This window comes from Hemitrygon akajei, chromosome 5 (assembly GCF_048418815.1).
Source record: "Hemitrygon akajei chromosome 5, sHemAka1.3, whole genome shotgun sequence".
Taxonomy (NCBI): domain Eukaryota; kingdom Metazoa; phylum Chordata; class Chondrichthyes; order Myliobatiformes; family Dasyatidae; genus Hemitrygon; species Hemitrygon akajei.
In genome coordinates this window covers 110,611,774-110,638,647 of record NC_133128.1, presented here as the reverse complement: position 1 = coordinate 110,638,647, position 26,874 = coordinate 110,611,774, and the positions used below count along the sequence as shown (strand labels likewise).

At 43.4% G+C, this 26,874-nt stretch overlaps 1 protein-coding gene across 6 annotated transcripts in view; it reads right to left on the bottom strand.

The window, feature by feature from the left end:
- Positions 1 to 26,874, bottom strand: part of ttll4 (tubulin tyrosine ligase-like family, member 4) — a 108,636-nt gene that overhangs the window by 67,407 nt on the left and 14,355 nt on the right. For 5 of the 6 annotated variants that reach the window (XR_012098990.1, XR_012098991.1, XM_073046178.1 and 2 more), the window contains exon 2: positions 3,367 to 4,891. Coding sequence is in view for 3 of the 6 variants with exons in the window: in XM_073046178.1 (XP_072902279.1) it covers positions 3,367 to 4,814 (1,448 nt within the window). In the remaining 3 variants the exon portion in view is untranslated. Of the gene's footprint in view, positions 1 to 3,366; positions 4,892 to 26,874 lie in introns of those variants that run through there. The other variant, XM_073046180.1, reaches the window with a different exon arrangement.

The following is a 26,874-nucleotide window of genomic DNA, read 5'->3' as shown; positions in this document are numbered from 1 at the left end:
GAAATGTGGTGGCCTTTCAGTTGCTAAAGGCGCCTGTGCTGGCTTTTGCAAACCCCTGATTGCCATATGTACTGCATACGAATGCTAGCAGAGAGGGCTTAGGGGATGTCCTGTATCAGGATCAGGGCACTGGGTTGAGACCTGTTGCGTTTATCAGCTGGAGTCTATCGCCCTCTGAGAAAAACTATCCCACGCACTTTGGAGTTTCTGGCGTTGAAATGGGCTGTGGAGGATAAGTTGAGTGGCTATCTCTATGGTGCCAAGCTTGAGGTGAGGATGTTCAACAATCCCTTAATTTATGTCCTGATCTCGGCAAAATTGGATGCCACAGGCCATCGGTGGTCGGCAGAGTTGTTTGCCTGTGATTTCAACCTGAAGTACCGGCTGGGAAGCAGGAACGTTAATGCTGATGTTTTGTCCCGACATGCACATGAAGAGCTGGACAGGGACGGAGAGTGGGAGAGTGTTCCTGCCCCGGGAGTGAAAGCCATGTGCCAGTTTGCCATCATGGTGAAGGCAGATAGAAGGCAAGGGCAGGGTTGAACAGTAGATCAATTGGGAGCTTCTAGTGATGCTATTCCACAAGTTCACTGTAACCTGACTGCTCTGAAGACAAACCAGTTACTGGAATTGAGTCCTGGGGAAGTGGTAGCTACTCAGCAAGATGACCTGGACATCAATTCCATTCAGTCAACGATTGAAAAGGAAGACATGGCCCAAGTGGAGAAGACGAAACACGCTGCGGTGCCTCCATTACTGACAGAATGGCCTGGATTGGAGTTGAGGAATCGGATCCCATACTGGGTCACGTTGCCTATGTCAGCTCTTTGTAAGGATTTGATTTCACTTTTTACGACCAGAGCCACACCACCTCCTCTGCCTACCTGCCTGGTCATTTTAATACAGTGTGTATCCTTGGATATTAAACTCCCAACTATGATTCTCTTTCAGCTAGAACTCAGTAATGCCTATAATGTCATAGCTGCCAATCTCTAACTGCTCTATAAGATCATCTGTATACTACGTGCATTCAAATATAACACCTTCAGTCTGCATTCATTACCCTTTTCAACTTTGGTCCTATATTACACTTCCATCTCATCCCACTGACAGCAATTTTCCCCTATCATCTACTTGTCCTTCCTCAGTCTCACTAAACACTGCCCCTTCCTCAGCCCCATCAGGTCCCATCCTCCTGCCAAATTAGCTTAAACTCTCCTCAAACAGCTCTAGCAAACTTCCCCTCAAGGATATTGGTTCCACTCGGGTTCAGGTGTAGCCCCCCCTTTTTGTACAGGTAATACCTTCCCCAGAAGATATCCCAATGTTCCATAAATCCGAAACCCTGCCCCCTCCACCAATTCCTCAGACACAAATTCATCTGCCAAGTTATCATATTCTCACTCTCACTGGAGCATGGCACAAGGCAGCAATTCAGAGATTACAACCCTGAAGGTGCTGCATTTCAACCTTCTACCCATCTCCCTATATCCTCTCTTCAGGACCTTGTCCCTTTTCTACCTATTCTGTCAGTACCAATATGTACATGACTTCTGGCTGCTCACAATGGACCCGATCCGAAACACCCCTGACCCTGGCACCTGGGAGGCAACAAACCATGCCGGTGTCTCTTGCATGTCCACTGAATCATCTGCCTGCTGCTCTAACTATGGAATCCCCTGTCACTACTGCACTGGTCTTCTCTAACCCCCCCCCCCCTCCCCCTTTCTGAGCCACAGAGCCAGACTCAATGCCTGAGACCTGACCACTGTAACTTTCCTCTGCTAGGTCATTCCACACACCCCTCTCCCCAAAAAACTATCCAAAGCAGTATACCTGGTGTTGGAGGGAATGGCTACTGTTAAGGGTAGATCTCATCCCTTAGAATACTCTCCAGTAACTTCCCTGCAAATGAAATCAGGCTCACTGGCATGTAGATTCCTGACCTATCCATGCTATGCTTCATGGGACATTAGTCATCCTCCAGATACCTGGAACTTCACCAGTGACTAATGAAGCAAATATCTCTACAAGGGTTTCCACAATTTCTTCCTTGACCTCCCAATAAGGTCCATGGGTGCACTTGGCCAGTCCCTAGGCATTTACCCACATAATCCTCATAACATGCACATGATCCACATGCTCTACTTATTATCTCATTTCTTTGTCATCCATGATATTCTCCTTAGTAAACACTGAAGAAAAATAGTCATTAAACATCTCAGCTGTTCCGTACATAGTCTTGATGGTCTTTAAGAGAACCTAATCTCTCCTTAGTCATCCTTTTACCGTTAATATAATTGAAGACCCTCTTGGGATTATCCTTAACCTCACCTGCCAAATCCATCTCATATCTTCTTTATACCCTCCTGATTTCCTTCTTAAGTCTGCTCTTAAACCTTTTTTTAATATTCATTGAGGGATTCATTCTTACCTAGTTGCCTGAACATGAAGATCCCTTCTTTTTCCTTGACTGAGCCTCAATATCTTTCATCATCCAGGGTTTCCTGAACTTGGTATGCCTACCCCTCACCATAACAGGAACATGCTGCCCAAGTTTTTTGATACTACACTTTTAAAACCAACTGTTTCTTTGCCTTTAAATAGTCATCCAGTCAACTACAGCCATGTTCTGCCTCATGCCATCAAGTTCAACCTGTGGATTTGTTCTATCTTTGTCTATAACTATTTTAAAACCAATATATTTGTGGTCATTGGACCAATGTACTCACCAACTTTAGTAAATTGGCCCAGCTCATTTCCTATTGCATTGCTCCTTCCCGAGAATGTTCCCCTATATACTGCATGAAGAAACTGTCTTGGACGTACCGCACAAATTCTGCCCAAACCAGGCTCTTTGCATGCTGGGTTGACCAGTCAATAACAGGAAATTTGAAATCTCCTACTAGTATTACCTCACTATTCTCATAATCGTAGGATAAGTGTCAGAAGGAGATTTCAATTTTGACAAAATGTATATATTTCTATCAATTCTGATAATTACTTCAGTATCATTTCAACCCAAAATACAAAACCAGTACAGTTTTAAATAAATTGGGTATTTTATGGAATATCATGGATGCCAAAGTCCTGTGAGAATAAGAAGTGAGGTCTTGGATGAAACCACTGGGTATATTTAAAGCAGAGAATGGTAGGTTCCTAATTAGTCAGGACATCAAAGCTTATGGGAAGAAGATAGGAGAATGAATTTGAGAGGGATAATATACCAGCATGATGGAATGGCAGTAGACTCGATGGATCTGCTCTTATGCCTTATCGTCTTATGGTCTAAATATTTACAAGAACAATCATCTTTGATAGTGTACTAACATCACAAGAACAATTTGAAACACAATGACTACTTACTCTGAGTCCTGAGAATCTGCCTCGGTCTTGGAGTTTTCTGGATCTGTAACAATTTTGTTTCCAGGCTTGAGCTGCATGGCAGCTATCTGAAGTGTGAGTGAGCCAACATTAGCTTTGGGGGTGGAAAAGATCAATTGTTTCTTTGTCTGGTCAGATCCCTGATGCATACCAATGTTCTCTGGTAAGGTGACTGGGCTATTATTGTGGATGTTCATACTGGTGGACAAAACACCAGATGTTTTGCTACAACTAGTGATGGTATTTTCTTTACTTGTACTGTTTTCTTGAACTGGACGTTCCAAGTTACCATTGGTATATACATACTCAGACTTCAAGGCTGACTGTAAATTACTCTCCTTAATGAGATTTGGTACAGTTCTTTTAAATATTCCCCCAGCACTGTTGTATGTAACATTGTGAAGGTGAATACCTTGGGAAGACAAGCCTTCAGTTTCTTTAGAAAAAGTCACACATCGCTCATGGACATTATTCTTTGGAATGCGGTCTTCTGAAGATCTTTTCACAGCTTCAGTAAATTTTAATTCTGGATCACCAGGGATGCTCTTTGTTAGTTTGATAGCACTCTTCAAGTTATTACGGAAATGTTCATTTTGATGAACGGGTCGCTCAATTTTACCCTCTGTGTTAAGGCGAACAGGACTTCCAAGGGAGACCTTGGCACTGATCCCATTGTATTTAGTCGGGCTTTCAGCATCTCCAAACTCATTGTTACCATGAGAAGTCATAGGTTTGGGGCTTTTTTCCCATTTCTGGTGCAAAGGCACTTTGGCACTGGTAGGTCTCATAAATGCATTAGTGTTTAACAATGGTTTCCGATAGAGTGAAGTAGATTTACCTATATGATGAGGGTTATTTTTGCTCATGGACACAGGCTCGCAACCTGCACTATAAGAATTATAATGGTGTGTAATAGGCGAAATACCACTGTTCAATTTTATTAGGCTGTCACAAGAGGTTGCTCTGGAAGAAATTGAATGGATAAATCCATTAAAACATGATGAAGATGCTATTGTTCTATTTCCTAGCCCACTGAGCCGTGAACCAAGGGACTCGAGCCTCTGATACGATCTGTAGCTGTGATTAGTTCGATCATAAATTGATGAGGTTTCAAAAGGGCTAACCAAAACATTAGAATGAAAACCACTGTAGGAACTTGGCATTGTTAGTCTGCCATTACCCCCTGTCATAGCAGGATAGGAGTGAGAAGGAACATGATGAGATATTCCAAAGCAAGCATTTTTTTTTCTTACAGGTACAATCACATGGTAACCACCCCATTCCCATAGTGGGTGCTGGGCAACAGAATAAGATGGCCTACACTCCTGCGTTTGAAAAGCACTGAAGGGTTTTATGTTCGAGCTCGAAGTTTTGTGGTAGTTCTTGGAACTGGGATCTGTAGCACACTCCTCACTCTTGGACGAGGCCATGAACTGCCATTTTACTCACAACACAAGCAAACAATGGGAGCTGTGAAATTGGAAGACAGAAAACCCCTTCAGTGAACCTGAAAAACACAAGTAAAACAATAGCACTGAATGAAAGTTGAATAAATAACAAATTCAGACATAAAACAAATGAAAGTACTGCACGTATCAATAGACAATAGGTGCAGAAGTAGACCATTCGGCCCTTCGAGCCTGCACCGCCATTTTGAGATCATGGCTGATCAACTACTATCAATACCCGGTTTCTGCCTTGTCCCCATATCTCTTGATTCCCCTATCCATAAGATACCTATCTAGCTCCTTCTTGAAAGCATCCAGAGAATTGGCCTCCACTACCTTCCGAGGCAGTGCATTCCAGACCCACACAACTCTCTGGGAGAAGAAGTTTTTCCTTAACTCTGTCCTAAATGACCTACCCCTTATTCTCAAACCATGCCCTCTGGTACTGGACTCTCCCAGCATCTGGAACATATTTCCTGCCTCTATCTTGTCCAATCCCTTAATGATCGTATATGTTTCAATCAGATCCCCTCTCAATTCCAGCGTGTACAAGCCCAGTCTCTCTAACCTCTCTGCGTAAGACAGTCCAGATATCCCAGGAATTAACCTCGTGAATCTACGCTGCACTTCCTCAACAGCCAGGATGTCCTTCCTTAACCCTGGAGACCAAAACTGTACACAATACTCCAGGTGTGGTCTCACCAGGGCTCTGTACAAATGCAAGAGGATTTCCTTGCTCTTGTACTCAATTCCCTTTGTAATAAAGGCCAACATTCCATTAGCCTTCTTCACTGCCTGCTGCACTTGCTCATTCACCTTCAGTGACTGATGAACAAGGACTCCGAGATCTCTTTGTATTTCTCCCTTACCTAACTCTACACCGTTCAGATAATAATCTACCTTCCTGTTCTTACTCCCAAAGTAGATAACCTCACACTTATTCACATTAAACGTCATCTGCCAGGTATCTGCCCACTCACCCAGCCCATCCAAGTCACCCTGAATTCTCCTAACATCCTCATCACATGTCACACTGCCACCCAGCTTAGTATCATCAGCAAATTTGCTGATGTTATTTTCAATGTCTTCTTCCACATCGTTGACGTAAATGGTAAACAGCTGTGGTCCCAATACCGAGCCCTGTGGCACCCCACTAGTCACCACCTGCCATTCCGAGAAACACCTATTCACTGCTACCCTTTGCTTTCTATCTGCCAACCAGTTTTCTATCCATGTCAATGTCTTCCCCCCGATGCCCTGAGCTTTGATTTTACCCACCAATCTCCTATGTGGGACCTTATCAAATGCCTTCTGAAAATCGAGGTACACTACATCCACTGGATCTCCCCCGTCTAACTTCCTGGTTACATCCTCAAAAAACTCCAACAGATTAGTCAAGCATGATTTACCCTTGGTAAATCCATGCTGGATCGGCCCAATCCTATCACTGCTAACTAGATATGCCACTATTTCATCCTTAATAATGGACTCTAGCATCTTCCCCACCACCGATGTCAGGCTGACAGGTCGATAGTTCTCTGTTTTCTCCCTCCCTCCTTTCTTAAAAAGTGGGATAACATTAGCCATTCTCCAATCCTCAGGAACTGATCCTGAATCTAAGGAACATTGGAAAATGATTACCAATGCATCTGCAATTTCCAGGGCCACCTCCTTTAGTACCCTAGGATGCAGACCATCTGGACCTGGGGATTTGTCAGCCTTCAGTCCCATCAGTCTTCTCAACACCGCTTCCTTCCTAATGTCAATCTGTTTCATTTCCTCTGTTACCCTATGTCCTTGGCCCATCCATACATCTGGGAGATTGCTTGTGTCTTCTTTAGTGAAAACAGATCTAAAGTACTCATTAAATTCTTCTGCCATTTCTCTGTTTCCCATAACAATTTCACCTAATTCATTCTTCAAGGGCCCAACATTGTTCTTAACTATCTTCTTTCTCTTCACATACCTAAAAAAGCTTTTGCTATCTTCCTTTATATTCCTAGCTAGCTTGCGTTCGTACCTCATTTTTTCTCCCTGTAGTCTTTTTAGTTAAGTTCTGTTGTTCATTAAAAACTTCCCAATCATCTGTCCTCCCACTCACCTTAGCTCTGTCATACTTCCTTTTTTTTAATGCTATGCAATCTCTGACTTCCTTTGTCAACCACTGTGGCCCCTTTCCCCCCTTTGAATCCTTCCTTCTCTGGGGGATGAACTGATTTTGCACCTTGTGCATTATTCCCAAGAATACCTGCCATTGCTGTTCCACTGTCTTTTCTGCTAGGCTATCTGTCCAGTCAACTTTGGCCAGCTCCTCCCTCATGGCTCCATAGTTTCCCCTGTTCAACTGCAATACTGCCACCTCCAAGCTGCCCTTATCCTTCTCAAATTGCAGATAAAAACTTATCATATTATGATCACTACCTCCTCATGGCTCCCTTACTGCAAGATCGCTTATCAAATCCTGTTCATTACATGACACTAAATCCAGAATAGTCTTGTCCCTGGTCGGCTCTCGTACAAGCTGTTCCAAGAATGCATCCCGTAGGCACTCTACAAACTCCCTATCCTGTGGTCCGGCACCAACCTGATTCTCCCAGTTCACCTGCATGTTGAAATCCCCCTTAACTACTGCGACATTACCTTTGCCACATGCCAATGTTAACTCCCTATTCAACTGGCACCCAATATCCATGCTACTGTTTGGTGGCCTGTAGACAACACCCATTTGGGTCCTTTTGCCCTTATTGTTCCTCAATTCTATCCACACAGACTCTACTTCTCCTGACCCTATGTCCCCCCTTGCAAAGGACTGAATCTCATTCCTCACCAACAGGGCCACCCCACCCCCTCTGCCCACATTTCTGTCCCTATGATAGCACGTATACCCTTGAACATTCATTTCCCAGGTCTGATCTCCCTGCAGCCATATCTCCGTTATCCCAACAACATCATAGTTACCCATTCGCACCTGGGCTTCAAGCTCATCCGCCTTATTTCTGACACTTCGTGCATTCAGATATAGAATTTTTAGCCCATTTCTCCTCTCTCTGTTTGAATCGCTGCCTATTGTGCTTAACCCAGCTCCCCGAACTCCCATCGGGCTATACACCCCTAGAATTTTGTTGTCCTTGCTAAATTTACTTATTCTTTCAACACATTTAACTCCATGTTCCGTCAGACCATCCCTCTGTACATGTGTCCTCCTTATCACTTGTTCCGCCTCACCTTTCTCTACTACACACTTAATATTCCGGAACCGTGTAGTCCCCACGTGTGCTTTATTCTTCCTCTCGCTATCCTCTCTCATATTCTGGATCCCCGCTCCCTGCAAATTTAGTTTAAACCCCCCCAAGAAGCACTAGCAATCTTCCCTGCAAGAATGTTAGTACCGCTCCAGTTCAGGTGTAAACTGTCCCTTCGGAACAGATCCCACCTTCCCTGGAACAAAGCCCAATTATCTACAAACCTGAAGCCCTCCCTCCTGCACCATCCTCTCAGCCACGTATTAATCTTTATAATCTTTCTGTTCCTTGCCTCACTCGCATGTGGCACAGGTAGCAATCCAGAGATTGTTACCCTGGGGGTCCTTCTCTTCAGCTTCGCGCCTAACTCTCTGAACTCCCTACGCAGGACCCCCTCACTCATCCGACCCACGTCATTGGTCCCTACATGGACCACAACATCTGGATTCTTGCCCTCCCTCTCGAGCATAACCTGTACCCGATCTGAGATGTCTCGGACCCCGGCACCAGGGAAGCAACATACCATCCGAGACTCCCGATCTTCCCCACAAAATCTCCTATCCGCGCCCCTGACTATAGAATCCCCTATCAATACCGCTCTCTTCTCTTCCCTCCTCCCCTTCTTAGTCGAGGGTCCAACCTCAAGGAATCACAAATACCAAATTTACACTACATTGATGACTCACATAACATTAATTTTAATGACTAAATTCTAATGACTGTGCAGGTGATGCCTCCCTCCCAGATACGCTGAATAACTTCTATGTCAGTTTGAGGCGGAAAATGCCGTGGAAGTCAACCCCTCCTACAAATGACTGGGTGCTGTGTCTCACTATGGCCGATGTGAGAAGAACCCTGTGCAGGGTCAACCCACGGAAGGCTGCTGGACCAGACAATATCCCTGGTAGAGCGCTCAGAGGATGTGCAGACCAGCTAGCAGATGTTCTCACTGACATCTTCAATATCTCCGAGCAGCGCCACCGTTCCAACATGCCTCAAGGCCCCCACCATCGTCCTCGTGCCGAAGAAGTCTTCAGTGTCCTGCCTAAATGACTACTGTCCCGTTGCACTTACATCCATCATCATGAAGTGTTTCGAGAGGCTCGTCATGAGGCATATCAAGACCCTGCTGCCCCCCTCACTGGACCCCCTGCAGTTTGCGTACAGTCCCAACCGCTCAACAGATGATGCCATTGCCACCACCCTCCAACTGGCCCTAACCCACCTGGACAAAAAAGACACATACGTTCTGATGCTGTTCTTAGACTTCAGTTCAGCATTCAACACAATCATCCCTCAGAAACTGATTGGAAAGCTGAGCCTACTGGGCCTGAACACCTCCCTCTGCAACTGGATCCTAGACTTCCTGACTGGGAGACCTCAGTCAGTCCGGATCGGGAGCAGCATCTCCAATACCATCACACTGAGCACGGGAGCTCCCCAGGGTTGCGTGCTCAGTCCACTGCTGTTCACTCTGCTGACCCACAACTGTGCTGCAACACACAGCTCAAACCACATCATCAAGTTCACCGATGACACGACCGTGGTGGGTCTCATCAGCAAGAACGACGAGTCAGCTTACAGAGAGGAGGTGCAGAGCCAACAACCAGTCTCTTAATGTGAATAAAACAAAAGAGATGGGTGTTGACTTCAGGAGGGCACAGAGTGACCACTCCCCACTGAACATTGACAGCTCCTCGGTAGAGATCGTTAAGACCACCAAATTTCTTGGTGTTCACCTGGCGGAGAATCTCACCTGGTCCCTCAACACCAGCTCCATAGGAAAGAAAGCCCAGCAGCATCTCTACTTTCTGCGAAGGCTTAAGAAAGTCCATCTCCCACCCCCCCATCCTCATCACATTCTACAGGGGTTGTATTGACAGCATCCTGAGCAGCTGCATACTGCCTTGTTTGGAAATTGCACCATCTCGGATCGCAAGACCCTGCAGCGGATAGTGAGGTCAGCTGAGAAGATCATTGGGGTCTCTCTTCCCGCCATCACGGACATTTACACTACAAACTGCATCTGCAAAGGAAACAGCATTATGAAGGACCCCATGCACCCCCATACAATCTCTTCTCCCTCCTGCCGTCTGGGAAAAGGCTCCGAAGCATTCGGGTTCTCACGACCAGACTATGTAACAGTTTCTTCCCCCAAGCTATCAGACTCCACAATACCCAGAGCCTGGACTGACACCTTGCTCTATTGTCCTGTTTATTTATTGTAATGCCTGCACTGTTTTTGTGCACTTTACGCAGTCTCGTGTAGTTTAGTGTAGCTTTCTCTGTTGTTTTTTTACGTAGTTCAGTCTAGTTTTTGTACTGTGTCATGTAACACCATGGTCCGGAAAAAAGTTGTCTCATTTTTACTATGTACTGTACCAGCAGTTATGGTCAAAATGACAATAAAAGTGACTTGACTTGACTAAATCAGAGAGGATAGCCATCTTCCTAACCCTTAACTAACCAAGAACAGAAATCAATGAAATCCCACAATTGTTCAAAGAAATAGCATTTTATTTTTTATTTTTATTTAGAGATACAGCACAGTAACAGGTCCTTCTGGCTCAACGAGTTTGTGTCACTCAATTACACTCATGTGACCAATTAACCTACTAAGCCATACATCTTTGGAATGTGGGAGAAAACCGGTGCATCTGGAGGAAATCCATGTAGTCATAAGAATATAGAATATCTTTACAAAGAGCAGCAGAATTGTATCTGGGTTACTGGTGTTGTAATAGCCTTATGTAACTACGCTACCATGCCATTCTTTCAAAGAATATGTTGAGCTAAGCAAATGATGATGGGTGGTTGTTAGGCGTTCATTTAAAGGAAAAATTACACTAGAGGGATTGGGTATTTCAAGTTCAAGTTTATTATCATTCAACTATACACATGTATTAATCTAAATGAAATATTATTCCTCTAGAGCCAGGGTGCAAAACACAGTGCATATAGTCACACACCGCATATAGTTATGATCTAGTATAGTGGTCACCAACCTTCTTAAGCCCAAGATCCCCTACCTCCGCCATAGTCAAAGGCGAGATCAACCCCCAGATCGATTAGTTACATGCATGCACACTGAGGCAGAAGAGATCGGAAGTAAAACCCTGCAACCCGGAAGTAGAAATAATGTATAAACACCAGGGGTACCCACCCTTTATTTGCACTGCAGACCAGTTTAATATTGACAATATTCTTGCTGCCGCCCGACGGGGGGTGTTAAACACGACCGGAATATAACGATACTCGAAGCAGGTTCCTTATGCCCAGTCTATTCCGCAATGTAGTTTTAGCAGCTCTCGGCACTTAGCTTCTGTCCTGCTTGCCTGTTTTTTCTGCTCAAAAAACTCACTGGGTTTGTCTTTAAGTGCGGGGTGCTTGGACTCAGGGTACCGAAGTAGTTTTGAGAGCTTAATTGCCTCATTAGACAGCCTCCGTCCGCCCGCCGCCAGATGCTCTGGCCAGGTGCGGCTGGTCATGGGTAGGGTGAGAGGACAAGGTCAGGGCCGGAGGTCCCCGTGCTGGAGCCGCGGCGGTTCCAATCCGGAGAGAGCTACTGAGCGAGGAGTGCAACAGGGTGCCCGCCCACCCCCCGTTGTAGGGTCTATCAGCCGACAAAAGTTTGTTTCAGTAGATCGCAGCGCAGTAGCTGCTCTGATATTTACGGAACCCTGAGCCCGAATTAGATCGTCTGCGAATATTTTAACACCGGGTTCCCCACGAACATTCGATGTAGTGAACAGGTTTAGAGGCGGCGCCCATCTGTCCGCGCTTCGGGCCAGTAGCATCGGCGGTTCTCGCTGGCCGCTCAAGGCGAACCAGTGATCCCTGGCGCAAGGGTATCACCGCGTTTAGGCGACTGATGACCTCGCGTGCGTTCCAAGTTCAACAGTGGGCGTGACAGGGAATGAGGAAAGGTGCAGCTCACTCATATTGTTTCCTCGCCGCCCGGTGGTTGGGGACCACTGAATTACACTGTGTAAACACAAAGTACACTGCAGATGCTGTGGTCAAATCAACACGTACAAACAAGCTGGATGAACTTAGCAGTCAGCAGGTTGACTTTCATTTCACGGATGCTGCCTGACTTGCTGAGTTCATCCAGCTTGTTTGTACGTGTTGAATTACACTGTGTAGTGCAGGGAGCTATACACATGCGCGCAGGGCAGAAAGAACGGAACTAAAACCCCGCAACCCAGAAACAATCTCCCAACAGTATTTGTGTATTTATTTTTGATTTTTTTTTCCCCGGGATCTACTGGGGAAGTCTCAAAGATTGACCAGTCGATCGCGATCGATGGGTTGGTGACCGTTAATCTAGTACATACTGTCACAGAACAATATCAGCACAAGACCAAGTGGCATGGCCCGAAGATTGACAGGATGACAAAGTACATAGTACATGTTTATGCATTTGTAGATATCCCTGTTCCAAGTTTTAAAGATTTTACTGAAACATCTCCAAATGTTTCCATGTCAGTTATCCACGGAAACAAGGTTATGTCAAAGTTTGAACTACTTTTTCCTCTCCTGGCTGATGCTGCTCAACTTGCTGGGTGTTTCCATCTTTGCAGCTTAAAAACAAACTCTCTAAGATATCACAAGTACAATGGGTTGGCCACATGACTTTCCTAAAGACACAGGAACAGAATTATTCCATTCAGCCCATTACATCTGCTCCACTATTTCATCATGGCTGATTGACCATCTCAACACATTCTTCTGCCTTCACCCTGTAACAATAGACAATAGGTGTGGATTCCCCTATCCATAAGATACCTATCTAGCTCCTTCTTGAAAGCATCCAGAGAATTGGCCTCCACTGCCTTCTGAGGAAGTGCATTCCACACCCCCACAACTCTCTGGGAGAAGAAGTTTTTCCTTAACTCTGTCCTAAATGACCTACCCTTTATTCTTAAACCATGCCCTCTGGTACTGGACTCTCCCAACATCTGGAACATATTTCCTGCCTCTATCTTGTCCAATCCCTTAATAATCTTATATGTTGCAATCAGATCCCCTCTCAATCTCAACCTTTGATGTCTTGATTAATCAAGAACCTATCAACCTCCACTTTAAATGTACCTAATGATTTGGCTATCACAGCCGCCTGTAGCAAAGAATTCACCACCCTCTGGCTAAAGAAATTTTTCCTCATCTCTGTTCTAAATGGATGTCCCTCTATTCTGAGGCTATGCCCTCCACAACCATAGGAAACATCCTCTCCACATCCACTCTGTCTTTTCTTAGATAAAGGGCCCAAACAACTGACAACACCCAAGTGCAGTCTGACCAATACTTTATAAACCCTCCACATTACATCATTGCTGTTATAGTTTAGTGTTCTTGAAATTAATGCTAACATTGCATTTGCCTACTTTACAACTGACTCAACCTGCAAATTAATCTTTAGGGAATCCTGCACAAGGACTCCCAAGTCCCTTTGCACCTTTTCTCTTTGAATTTTCTCCCCATTTAGAAAATAGTTCATGTTTTTATTCCTTCTACCATGCATTTCCCTACACTATATTCAGACTGCCATTTCTTTGCCTATTCTCCCAATCTAAGTCCTTTTGCAGACACACTGCTTCTGCAACACTATCTGTCCCTCCACATATCTTTGTATCATCCACAAACTTGGCCACAAAGCCATCAATTCCTTCATCCATATCATTGGCATATAATTTGAAACAGAAGTGATCCCACACTGAATCCTACAGAACACCACTAATCTCGGCAGCCAACCAGAAAAGGTCCCCGTTATTCTGACTCTTTGCCTCAGACCAGTCAATCTTCTATCCATGCTACTTATCTTTCCTGTAATATCAGGGGTTTTATCTTGTTAAACAACTACATGAGTGGCACCATGTCAAAGGCCTTCTGAAAACCCAAATAAACAACATCCACTTATTTCCCTTTGTCTATCCTGTCTGTTATTTCCTCAAAGTATTCCAACATATTTGTCAGGCATGATTTCTCCTCATGCTGATTTTGGCCTATTTTGTCATATGTTTCAAGTACCCTGAAAACCTCATCCTTAAGAATGTACTACAACAAATTTCAAAACCACTGTCGTTAGGCTAACTGGCCTAAAATTTTCCTTCTTCTGCCTCCCTCCCTTCTTAGAGCAGAGTGACATTTGCAATTTTGCAGTCCTCCGGAACCATTCCAGAATCTAGTAATTCTCGAAAGATCTTTGTTAATGCTTCCACAATCTCTTCAGCTATCTTTCAGAATCCTGGGATGTAGTCCATCTGCCCAGGTTACTTATCCACCTTCAAAGTGTTCAGTTTCCAAAGCACCTTCTCCTTCATAATAGCAATGACAATCACTTCTGCCGCCTGACACTCTCGCATTTCTGGCTTTCTACTGGTGTCTTCCACAGTGAAGACTGACCAAAATATGTGAGTTAATTTGCTATTTCTTTGTCCGCAGTTACAATCTCTCCAACATCACTTTCCAGAGGTCCAATATCCACTCTCATCTCTCTTATACTTTTTACATGTATGAAAAAGCTTATTGTATCCTTTTTATATTATTGATCAGTTTACCTTCAGATTTCCTCCTTTCTTAGTGGCTTTTTAGTTGCGTTCTACTAGCTTTTAAAAGCTTCCCAGTCCTCTACTTTCCCACTAACTTTTGCTGTATTATATGCTCTCTCTGCCTTTAGAGTACTTCTACATTTTTGGAATCTATCTTTCCTGCACCTTCTAAATTGCTCATAGAAATTCCAGCTATTTCTGTTCAGCTAAGGTACACTTCCCATCAACTTTGGTTAGCTCCCTCTCATGCCTCCGCAATTCCCTTTACTCCACTAATACATCTGATTTTAGCTTCTCCTTCTCAAACTGCAGGATAAATATGAATTCTATCATATTATGATCACTGTCTCCTAAGAGTTCCTTAACCTTAAGCTCCATAATCAGATCTAAGTCATTACATAACACCCAATCTAGAACTGCTGTTTCTCTAGTAGGCTCAACCACAAGCTGTTCTAAAAAGCCATCGCTTAGGCATTGTACAAAGTCTCTCGAGATCCAGCACAAACCTGATTTTTTGCAATCTACATGCACATTGAAATCCCCCATGACTGTTGCAACTTTGCCCTTTTTACGTGTCATTTGTATCTCCCATTGTAATTTGTAGCCCACATCCTGGCCACTGTTCAGGAAACTGTACACAACTCCCATCAGGGTCTTTTTACACTTGCAGTTTCTAACCCTACCAGTAAGGATTCTACACCTTCTGATCCTACGTCACCTCTTTGTAGGGATTTTATTTCATTTCTTACCAACAGAACCACACTACCCCTCTTCTATCTACCTGACGTTTCAAGACAATGTGTATCATCAGATATTAAGCTCCCAACTATGATCTTCACAACTCAGTGATACCTATGTTACCTGCCAATCATGAACTGCGCTACGAGATCATCCTTCTTATTCCAAATACTACGTCCATTCAAATAAACTATAAGATCTTGCGAATAAAAATTGCGAGAGTCAAGTCATGCTAAACAAAAGCCACTGCCCTTACCTTACACTGACATCATTACGTCTTAAAGTAAACAATAACTCAATGATGGTGTTTGTGAATTATGTAGAACAGCTTCTATTACAAACAATAAGTGTCATCTGTCATCTATTTCATTACCCTACAAAGCCCCACCCCAGAATTCTCCAAACCAGCACTGAGAGTCCATCTGGAACTCTTACGAGCAGCTTGGCTCGAGTTCTGTATGCCTTGGTTGGAGTAACGGCAGTGTCTCTGGCTCATCCGGGGGTGGGCTGACCCGCACGTGGGAAAATGACAGTGGAACCATCCAGGTTTTGCTGGGCCGGTTTAAGGCAAGCTACAGAATAACATGCAGGTTTATACTTCCCATTTACAATGTCTTTTTGACCCATTCCAAACTGCAGAACAGGCCACCGTAGGGGAGCTTAAGGCAGTGATGATGTGTATCATGGCGGACAAAAACAAATGAGATAGAACGCAGGTCAATTGAAACACAAGAGTGCTATACGCAATGATGGGAGGTAGAAATAGGTGTAAAAGATTTGAGTTTACTGATGCGGGTGGAATGCTACTGAGAGGCAAGTCTTCTTATGGAGCCATTCGGAGCCCCAGCAGGACCCACAGGAAATGATCATGCCAACATTTTCCTGTCAGGAAGGCCCTCCGAGCAGCCTTTAAGGAACGGTGAAACTGCTTGCTCAGGCCATTGGACTGCAGGTGATATGCCCTGGTGTGATGTAATTTAATGCCAAAGTTCTGGGCCACTGCAGCCCAGAGGTTCAAAAAGGAGAAGTATTAGATGGGATGCCGAACCGAGTGACACAGGTGCCTGATAGAATGCCTGAGCCACATCCGCAGCCATCGACGATGCTAGATGGGCAATCTCTGGCCACCTGGTGGCACAGTCCACTGTGGTAAGGAGATGTGTGAAATTGTGGTGGGGGGGGTGGGGGGGAGAAGAAAAGAGGATCAACCAGTCCCTCATTGGTTTGGCCAAACCATTGCTCAGGGATCTCACCTCGAAAGGTGCTGATGGCACCCGAACGTGATGGTTAATTTTCACCCGCAGACACACAAAACATGCTGCACTCCAATCTCATGCATCTTTCCTAAGGCTGTGCCATGCAAACTTTAAAGCAACCAGTTTCTGTGAAGCTTTCCCACCTGGATACAAGAAGCCTTGAATGGAGTTAAAAAGAGTGCGCCTCCAGATTTCAGGCACTATGGGGCGAGAGCAACCAGTTGAGACATCACACAGGAGAGAAACTCCTGCATCCCCGAAGCCAGACAACCAGAGGCCCATGACAGCTGTCCTCTAAGCCTGGACCTCTGGGTTCGTAGCTTGGTCAGCTGCCAATGCCATGTCAGCATAGTCAACACTAATGGCAGCAGGTTGTGAGAGACAATCAGTCACAGTATTATTTTCACCCTCGATGCGCTGTGATGTCAGTTGTGAATTCCGGAATGTGGGCCAGGTGCCGTTGCTGCCTTGTAGACCAAGGATCTGACGCTTTGCCCACTGCATGCACGAGGGGTTTGTGGTCAATGAACCAACTCTGCAGTAAAAACAAAAATCATGGAGAAGCTCGCAGGCAAACTTCCTGTACTTCCTTTGGGGGGTGGGGGTGGGGCTGCTAGCTGAAGGAAGTGAGCAGCTGCCACACACCTCCAACTGTTCATGCACAGCACCCCACAGCATAGTCTGAGGCATCAGTGACAATGGCTGCAGGTGCGCTGGGGAATGGATGTGCCAGTAAGGTCATGTTCAAAAGACCTCGTTCGGTGTTGTCAAATACTCTGGTCATATCTACCAACTACACAAGCATGTGATTAGGGGCACTGCCTTTAAGGATACTATACAAGGGGACCACAAGTTCTTCAGCTCACGGAATGAGATTGTGATAGAAACTCACTGCACCCAAGTACTTTGGTAATGTGGGGCAATGGAATGCCCAACATAGCAGCAACTTCTAACAGCAGGGGTGTCTTAGCTTCTGCAGAGATGCTGTGGCCGAGAAAGTCAATAGTAGACAACCCCAAACTAGCATTTATTGGGGTTAATAATCAGCTCATGTTGGCTTAAGTGCTTGAAAAGAGTGGAGATGTGATATGTGTTTGGTTTTGGATGCGCTGGTGACAAAGTACGTCATCCAGGTACACAAAAAGAAAATCAAAGTCTTTTAACACAGAGTCCATTAGCCACTGGAAAGTCTAAGCTGCATCTTCCAGTCCAAACAGCATGCTCAGAAACTCAAATCTCACTACACACTGCATCTATTTGTATACCAACTGCCCCCTTCTCAGCTCCATCACTCCGGTTCCCATCCCCCTGCCAAGTTACTTTAAACCCTCCCCGACAGCTCTAGCAAATCTGCCAATAAGGAAATTGGTCCCCTTGGGTTAAGATGTAGTTTGTCCTTTTTGTACAGGTTGTACCTTCCCCAAAAGAGATCCCAATGATCCAGAGATCTGAAAAGCGGCCACCTGCACCAATTCCTAAGCCACACATTCATCTGCTAAATCATCCTATTCTTACCCACACTGGCATGTGGCATAGGCAGCAATCCAGAGACTACTAAGGGAGGTCCTGCTTTTCAGTCTTCTGCCTAACTCTCTTTATTCTCTTCAGCATGTCCTGATTCATGGGGTCCTTAATGATGTATGCCTTAAATGTTGTTATTACACCTACCTCAACCATTTTGTCTGCCAGCTTGTTCTACATACTCACCACCCTCTGCGTGAAAAAGTTCACCTCAAATTCCTTTTAAATCTTTCCTCTCTCACCTTAAATTTACACCCCCTAGTTTTGGTCTCCCTTACCCTGGGGAAAAGACTTACCTTCCATCTTATTTGTGCCTCACATAATTTTAAACATATCCATGAAGTCACCCCTCATTTTCCTATGCTTCAAGGAATAAAGACTTAGCCTAACTAACCTCTTCCTATTACTCAGGCCCTCTAGTCCAGGCAAGGTCCACATACTGTAAATCTTTTCTGCACTCTTTCCAGTTTAACTGCATCATTCCTTTAATAAGGTGACCAAAACTGCACATAGTGCTCCAAGTGTGACTTACACTCCTGTAACATAATGCCCCAACTCCTAAACTATAACTAGTACCCCAACTGATAAGAGCTAGTGTGTTAAATGCCTTTAACTCTACCACATCTATCCATCACACCACTTTCAAACTATCCACTTGTATGCCCACTATTCCATTGCACTCCCTAGTGTCATACCATTCATATTACAGGTCTTATGCTGGTTTGATTTTGCAAAATTTATCAGCCCACTCAGCCTAATTCAGAGTATTTATTAGTTGCCAGAGAAAAACCCCTAAGCTAAGGAAGAATTTGTATCGATGATAAAGAAATTCAGCATTGTCACAATTCACCCACCATCACATACAGTATGATCGTGTTCAATCTAACATTAATGATTTAAATAGAGTTTAATAAGAACTCCTCTGCTTGCTTCAGGCAAAGTAAATTTATTATCTAAATACGTATATGTCTCTATGTACTACCCTGAAGTATATTTTCTTACAGTCATTCACAGTAGAACAAAGACATACAATAGAATCAATGAAAAACTACACAAAGACTGACAAGTGACCAATGTGCAATACAAAAAAAAACAAATACGGTGGATTCTGGTTGTTTGGGACACACTGAGATGAGTACATTTTAGCCCAATTACTGACTGACCTAGTTAGCTTAAATGTCATGGAAATAGTTAAAAGGCATAACAAAGACAAACTACTGTTTAAATGAGTAACAAATTATGCATTTAGATGAAACACTGAACAAATCAGAGCACTATCAATATTACTACAGCATTCTAAAACTGTGTTGGTTCTCAAAAGTTATCAATGGAAGAATTCATGTTCTTTTGATTGCCTGTAAATGAACACAAACACCTAGTGCAAATAATGGATTGCCTTCCTGCATAAAGTCAAAACTTCAAAATAATCAAAAAATTGCAGCTTTTTAAAATCAGCATCCATCGGCCCAAAAGGATAGCATAATACAAGCACGTGCAACTGATACTACTGTATTTAAAAACTGTTTGCTCTGTAAATCTAACAGCTGTTTCTTGCATTTCCAAGCCCGACTGTTTGAAATTGCAGTAAGCAAAACAGTTCTAGATTGTCTTACTGCTTATTTCTCACCTATTATTAGTGACAAAAGTCGATGTCTTTTGAACACAGAGACATGAAACTGATGCTATTTAAAAACTGTTTGCTCTAAGTATGGTGTAGAGTCTAACTGCAACACAACTGCATGCAACTGACTCTAGTTAGAAACAGTTCAGCAATAGTCTTCCATCCCAATTAAGTGGCATAGTCTCCTAAATAAATGAAGGGAATCCCAGCTATATTTTGATTAGTTTTTGTTCTTTAAGAGCTGTCTCAAATAAATGGCTGCTCCAATTAACTGAAATCCACCGTAACAACAAATAAATTAATTAATAATTTTGAGAACTTGAGTTGCAGAGTCCTTGAAAGTAGGTCCATAAATTGTGGAATCAGTGTTGAGGTGAATGAAGTTACCCACGCTGGTTCAGAAGCCCAGTGGTTCAAAGGTAGTAACTGTTCCTGAACCTATAGTTGTGGGTCCCAAGGCCCCTGTACCTCTTTCCCTATGGCAACATTAGGTAGACAGCATGACCTAGATAAAGGGGGGTGGGGGTCATTAGAGACTGCTGCTTGCTTGGGGCTGTGCTCGATGGTACACAATGTTGGGAAGAGCTTTGCCTGTAATGGACAGAGCTGTATCCAACACTTCCAAGTTTAATTATCATTCAACCAGACATGAATATAGCCAAATGATGTGTTTCAATGGGGCCAAGGTGCAAAACACATTACCAACAATATAGCTCAAATCCGAGTGGCATGGCCTGTAAATTGATGCTAAGTTGTCCTGGTTCAGCTTGTTCTTCCAGCAAGAGTAGCACTGACAGGAGGAGATGGCCCCCAACCCAATACGGGTTCTAGCTTCTGCTCTCTTCCACACCGTAACGAGGGCCTAGTCTTTGCAACAGCCAAGGCAATGCGGCTCCTCTACCACTGGGCTCACCAGTGAACCAGACTTGTAGTATACTACATCACCAATATCCAACAGGGTCTTGCGATCCCAATAAAAATGTCCAAGTCAATCACATGGCCTGCCTTAGCACAACAAGTCCAGGCAACAACACAACAGTACATAATATTGCTGTAGGCTTCCCTAACTGATCAAGATTTCCTTGTAACCTACAATAACCTTCTTCATTATCAACACCTCCTAATTTTGTGTCATCCTCAAACTTACTGATCACTGAGCTATGACTGAGCAGCAAGTAGTTAATAGAACAAACTAAACATTTTATTTTGTTTATCTCTTTGATGGCAGCTCTGGAACAATAACAAGCAGTGCACATCTGGGATAAAAGCATAAGACAGGGTGAATTTCCATAGAAGAAATAATTGTACAAATGGAGAAACTGATCTAGCACACTTTACTTAATTCTGAACTAGCTTTTGGTTCTTTTAAAACAGAGCTGAAGTATATTTAAAGTGGACATTAATAGGTTCTTGATGAGTAAGGGTGTCAAAGGCTATGGGGAGAAAGCAGGAGAATGGATTGAGAGGGGTGACAATTCAGTTATTATTGAATGGCAGAGAAGACTCAATGGCCCAAATGGTCTAAATTCTGCTCCTATGTTGTATGATTTTTTTTGCCTATAACAAGCTCCCTCAACATGCACCTCAACCTTGAACTGACTACAAAACCAAAGGACTCAATTTCAAGGACTGCAGAACTCATGTTCTCAGCATTATTTATTTAATGCAGCACACACAAAATGATGGAGGAAATCAGCAGGACAGACGGCATTAATAAAAGTTGATGTTTTGGGCCAAGGCCCTTCAGGACTGGAAAGGAAGTAGGAAGACTCCAGAATAAAAAGGTGTGGGGAGGGAGGTGAAGATGGATAGCCAGGTGGGTAGGCAAGGTAAAGAACTAGAGGAAGGAATCCAATAGGAGAGGAGAGTGGACCATTGGAGAAAGGGAAGGAGGAAGGTATTGGGGGAGATGATAGGAGGAAAAGGCAAAGGGCTGGAAAGGAAGGAATCTGATAGGAGAGGAGAGTGGACCATAGGAGAGACGGAAGAAGGAAAACAGGGGAGATGTTAGGTAAGACTCCAGAATGGGGAATAGAAGATGGGGAGGGAGGGAATTTTTTTAAAACCAGAAGGTGAATCAATATTCATGGCATCATCCCATCATACCCAGACAGAATATATGGTGTTACTCCCCCACCCTGAGGGTGGCCTCATTGCAGCATGTCGGAACAGGAACGGGAATTAAAACGTTTGTCCATCAGGAAGTTCCACTTTTGGAAGATGGAACGGAAGTGCTTGACGAAGTGGTCCCCCAACTTACGAGTGATCTCAATGAAGAGGAAGCCACATCGGGAGCACCGGACACAATAGACAACCCCAGCAGATTCACAGGTGAAGTGCTCCCTGACCTGGAAGGACTGTTTGGGGCCCTGAATGGGGGTGAGGGAGGAGGTGAATCAGCAGGTGTAGCACTTTGGCCTCTTGCAAGGATGGGTGCCAGGAGAGAAATTAGTGAGGAGGGACAAATGGACAAGGGAATCACAAATGGGGTGATTCTGCAGAAAGCCAGTGGACGGGGAGGTGGTGGTAAAGATATACATTTGGTGGTAGGTTCCCTTTGGAGATGGTGAAAGTTGCGGAGAATGACGTGTTGAATGCAGAGGCTCATAGGGTTGTAGATAAGGATGAAGAACTGTAAGAGATGCGAGTGAGGGCAGCATCAATGGTGGAGGAAGGGGCATCCCATTCTTTGAAGAAAGAGAACATCTCTGATGTCCTGGAAAGGAAAGCTGCATCCTGGGAACACAAACAGAGACACAGAGAGAGACAGAGACTGAGAGGTGTTATAAGGAGACCAATTGAATTTAATGGCAGGGTGAAAGTTGGAGGCAAAATTGATAATAACAAAGAGCTCAGCATGGGTGCATGAAGCAGCACCTGAACAGTTGTCAATGTAACCAAGGAAGAATCAGGGAGAATTTCTGGGGTAGGCTTGGAACATGGATTGTTCTACGTAGCCAACAATAAGGAGGCAGAGCTGAGGATGAGGACCTGTTCTGCCAGACAGGGGAAGGTGGTGGTAGAGGGGAACTGGTTGGTTCTTTCTTTGAGAAAGAAGTGGAGAACTTTCAGGCCTTTTTGATGTGGGATAGAAGTGTAAAGGGACTGGGCATCCAAAGTGAAAGTAAGGCTGTCAGGGCAGGAAATTGATAGTAAAGAGATCAAGAGCATGAGAAGTGTTGCAGATATAGGTGGGAAGGACTGAACCAAGGAGGATAGGATGGGGTTGAAATATGTGGACACAAGTTCAGTGGGGCAGGAGCAGGCAAAGGCAATGGGCCTACCTGGAGAGCTAGGTTTGTGGATCTTGGGTAAAAGATAGAAGTAAATAGTGCAGGGTAAGGGAACTATGAGCTTGGTTGCAGTGGATGGGAATTCTCCAGAACTGATGAGGTCAGTAATGGTGTGGAGACAGTTTTTGGGTACAGAGTGGGGTCCTTTTCAAGAAGTATGTATGAGGAGGTATCTGACAGTTGTTGCTTGGCCTCAGCAAGGTAGAGGTTAGTCTGCCACACTACAACAGCACCCCCTTTGTCTGCAGGTTTGATTATAGTGTTGCATTTGTGCAGAGAGAGTGGAAGGCAGTATGTTCAAAGGGGGCAAGTCTGAAGGAGGAGAGAAGCGTTTATTTATCATTATGTATTTGCTCTTCCGCACATTGGTTGTTTGTCCATCTTTGTAGTTTTTCACTGATTCTACTGTATTTCTTTGTTCTAATGAATGCCTGTAAGAAGATGAATTACAGGGTAGTATATGGTGACATGTGTACTTTGATGTGTACTGTAAAGTTGTAGTTCCAGAACTAGTTCTAGAATTCCAGACACTGCTGATGAGTACCTGCTTTATTATTGTCTCTTGCCACTTAGCCATTATCCATCCACATCAATAATTTGTTTTTAATTGTAAGAGCATCAAATTATTTATCAAATACTTTATCAAAGTCCATATAGGTAGCATACACAGATAATTCTTTATCCATTACTCTTTTCAAGTCAGTCAGTTATTGTGGTTTCATGATATTGAAGCAGTTAGTGTAACATTTCACAGCATGAGCTGTAATATCAATTGGTTTTAATTCCTGCTGCTCTATGTAAGGAATTTTTACATACTCCCTGTGATGTGGGTTTCATCCAGGTGCTCTGGTTTACTACCATGTTACAAAGATGAACAGGTTAGGTTAGTAAATTGTGGGCACGCTATGTTGGTGTTGAAAGCATGGTGACACTTGTGGGCTGCTCCCAGCTCAACTCCGACTGTGCATGCTGTTGAATCAGGCAAACATTTCACTGTATGTTTCAATGTACATATGATGATTAAAGCTAATCTGTATCTTAATCTTTTTGTGGCTGCATGGAAGAGAAAGGCCAGCCTCACCATGAAATATTGCACATCCAATATTAGAGCGTTGTAGATTATTTTAACTATGCAGAAGTTTTATGAGATTCAAATCTAGCAGACTAACATGGAATCCGGCCACACCACAAGTTTTGCTCAAAATGAATGACTAACTGACTGTGGCAAATTGAATTCTTACAGCATTGGATTTAAGAGCAAAGGATTCTGCAATTGTCTACATTTCTTATTTATTAACCTCAGAAGAAAACAACTCAAAAAAAAGCAAATGAGTAACAACACTGACTGAAAGCACTATTAATTGACATAGTCAGGAAATACCACAAAATGATTTTCTTTCAATTGTCTTATAACAACTGAACAAGCAGAAACAAAATGCAGTTGGAATGAAAATTTGGCAAGCTGCTGAAAACAGTGACTTTACAGATACTGGCAGTATAAAGAGAAAAAATACTTACCCCTTCCTTTACCTTTTCGATAGAAATCTAACCTTTTAAGAAACTTCCAGACTTGAATTTCCAATTTATTTACAGACAGCCATTACTCACAAGGGATAACAAAATATTCTACATAATAATAAATCGCATAATGGTATCAGCTGAGACAGGTCAAGCAAAGTTGGCAACAGACTTATATCTTTAATGCATCGCCTAGAATTTATTGACAATGGCTTAGTATTTCATTGTTCTGTTAAAATTTAAATGAGGTGATGCATGAGTATTGTATTTATAAAAACAATTATGGCCAGGCAAAACTGGTTAGTCAAATGATTGCCAATTACTCAAGTGGATTCGGGAGGGTTGGTATCAGGTTGCATCGCAGGTTCTAAAGGACAATTAAAAATTCCAGTGAGGTGCAATGCCAGCATTTATTTATTGCACTGAATGAACAGAACTGGTAGTTAAAAATCTGCTTAACTACAGTATAGTACAGGTAGATATGCTGGCTGATGGTGTAGTGGAATCAGCGCTGGGCTTCAGGGCGAGAGATCCCGAGTTCAAATCCAGCCGGCTCCCTTGCACATTCTTCATCCGTGCCTGGGTTGAGTGTTGAGCTAGGAACTCGACCTCATAAAAAAAAGATTAAAAAAACCTGGAGAGGGATGGGCTCCATCAGGTTTCAGATGCCCAAGACACACCATATGATGAGCAATCACCAAAAAGATCGGTGAAAAAAGCTTGTCATGATGGCACCCTGACAACTCCACCAGGAGTTAAGGGTGCACACACACAGGTAGATATAAATTCATAATCTGCTTTTTAGCATATTAAAGCAGTCATATTTCAAGTTCAAGTTTACTGTCAACTATCTGTACATACAGTCAGCCCTCCTTATCCATGGGGGTTTGATGCCGGGACCCCCTGCGGATGCTCAAGTCCCTTATTTAACCTGTCTCAGTGCAGTAGACTTTAGGACTCGGCGGAGATCCAGACCTTATTTAACCTGTCTCAGTGCAGTGGACCTTAGGATCTGGCGGAGCTCAGGACCCGTCGCCTGCGGCTGTTGCTGTTTCTGTTCCGTTGACGTAAAGCAATCATGATCGAAAATAAAGTGTAAGTAATAAAACGATAGGAAAGAGGTGAACCGCCATTGGTCATTGGAAAAGCGTTAGGCTACAGTCGGTCAACAATCAGAACAATTTTAACGGATAAAGTGAGAATAATGGAGCATGTGAAGGCCCTGTCCTGGTGAAAGCTACAATTATTACTAAGCAACGCAGTGGTTTAATTATTGAAATACATATGTTTCTTAAGTGTTTTATATGCATAGAAAGGTAATATATATATACACTATATACTAAGACAAACATTTGATTGACTGATGCTAAATAATACTGGATGTACCTGTTCTGACTTAGAGAACTTCCGTGTTTTTTTTTTGATTCCTGATCCATGGTAACCTATGCACCTCGTATACCTAACCTCTTGTATACTTGAAATAATCTCTAGATTACTTATAATACCTAATACAATGTAAATGCTATGTAAATAGTTGTTATACTGTATTGTTTAGGAAATAATGACAAGAAAAAAAAAAGTTTGTACATGCTCAAATGACAAGTGTTGGAGAGAGAACTTCCGGGTTTTCCTGGTCCGCAGTTGGTTGAATCCGTGCATGCAGAACCTGTGGATAAGGAGGGTCGACTGTATGTACAACAAAATGAAACAATGTTCCTCTGGACCACAGTGCACCCACACAACATATACAGTGTATTCCAATTAAGCGGGACACATCAGGACCAGTACATTTTGGCCCAATTAAACGGTCGCCCCAATTAGCCAGTTTCATGTAAATAGTTAAAAAGGTGTAAATATACTTTGAGTAACAAATTATGTATTTAAATAAAAGACCAAACAAGCAAGAACATTATCAATACTACTACAGTATAATATATTAATGTATTATAGTTTAATGTACAGTACAATATATTAGCTCTAATAGTGGAATTAATGCAGTGTATGCTGCTGTGTTCTTTTGATTGACTGTAAATGAACAAAATCAGTGTAGAAACCTACTGTAGATAATGGACTGCCTTCGTACATTGTTTTCAATGGTTATATCCCCCAAATCTTCATTTTCATTGTAACATTCAAGATGATTATCAATACCTTTAAATTCTTCATAGTTCCTAATTTATTGAAGTAGTGAAATCATTTCATTTTCACTCCCAGCCATTTCGAGCATCCCCAAGCCTGAATACTTGAAATCGCAGTGAGTGAAACTATTCTGAATTGTCTTACTGCTCATTTCTCATGAACT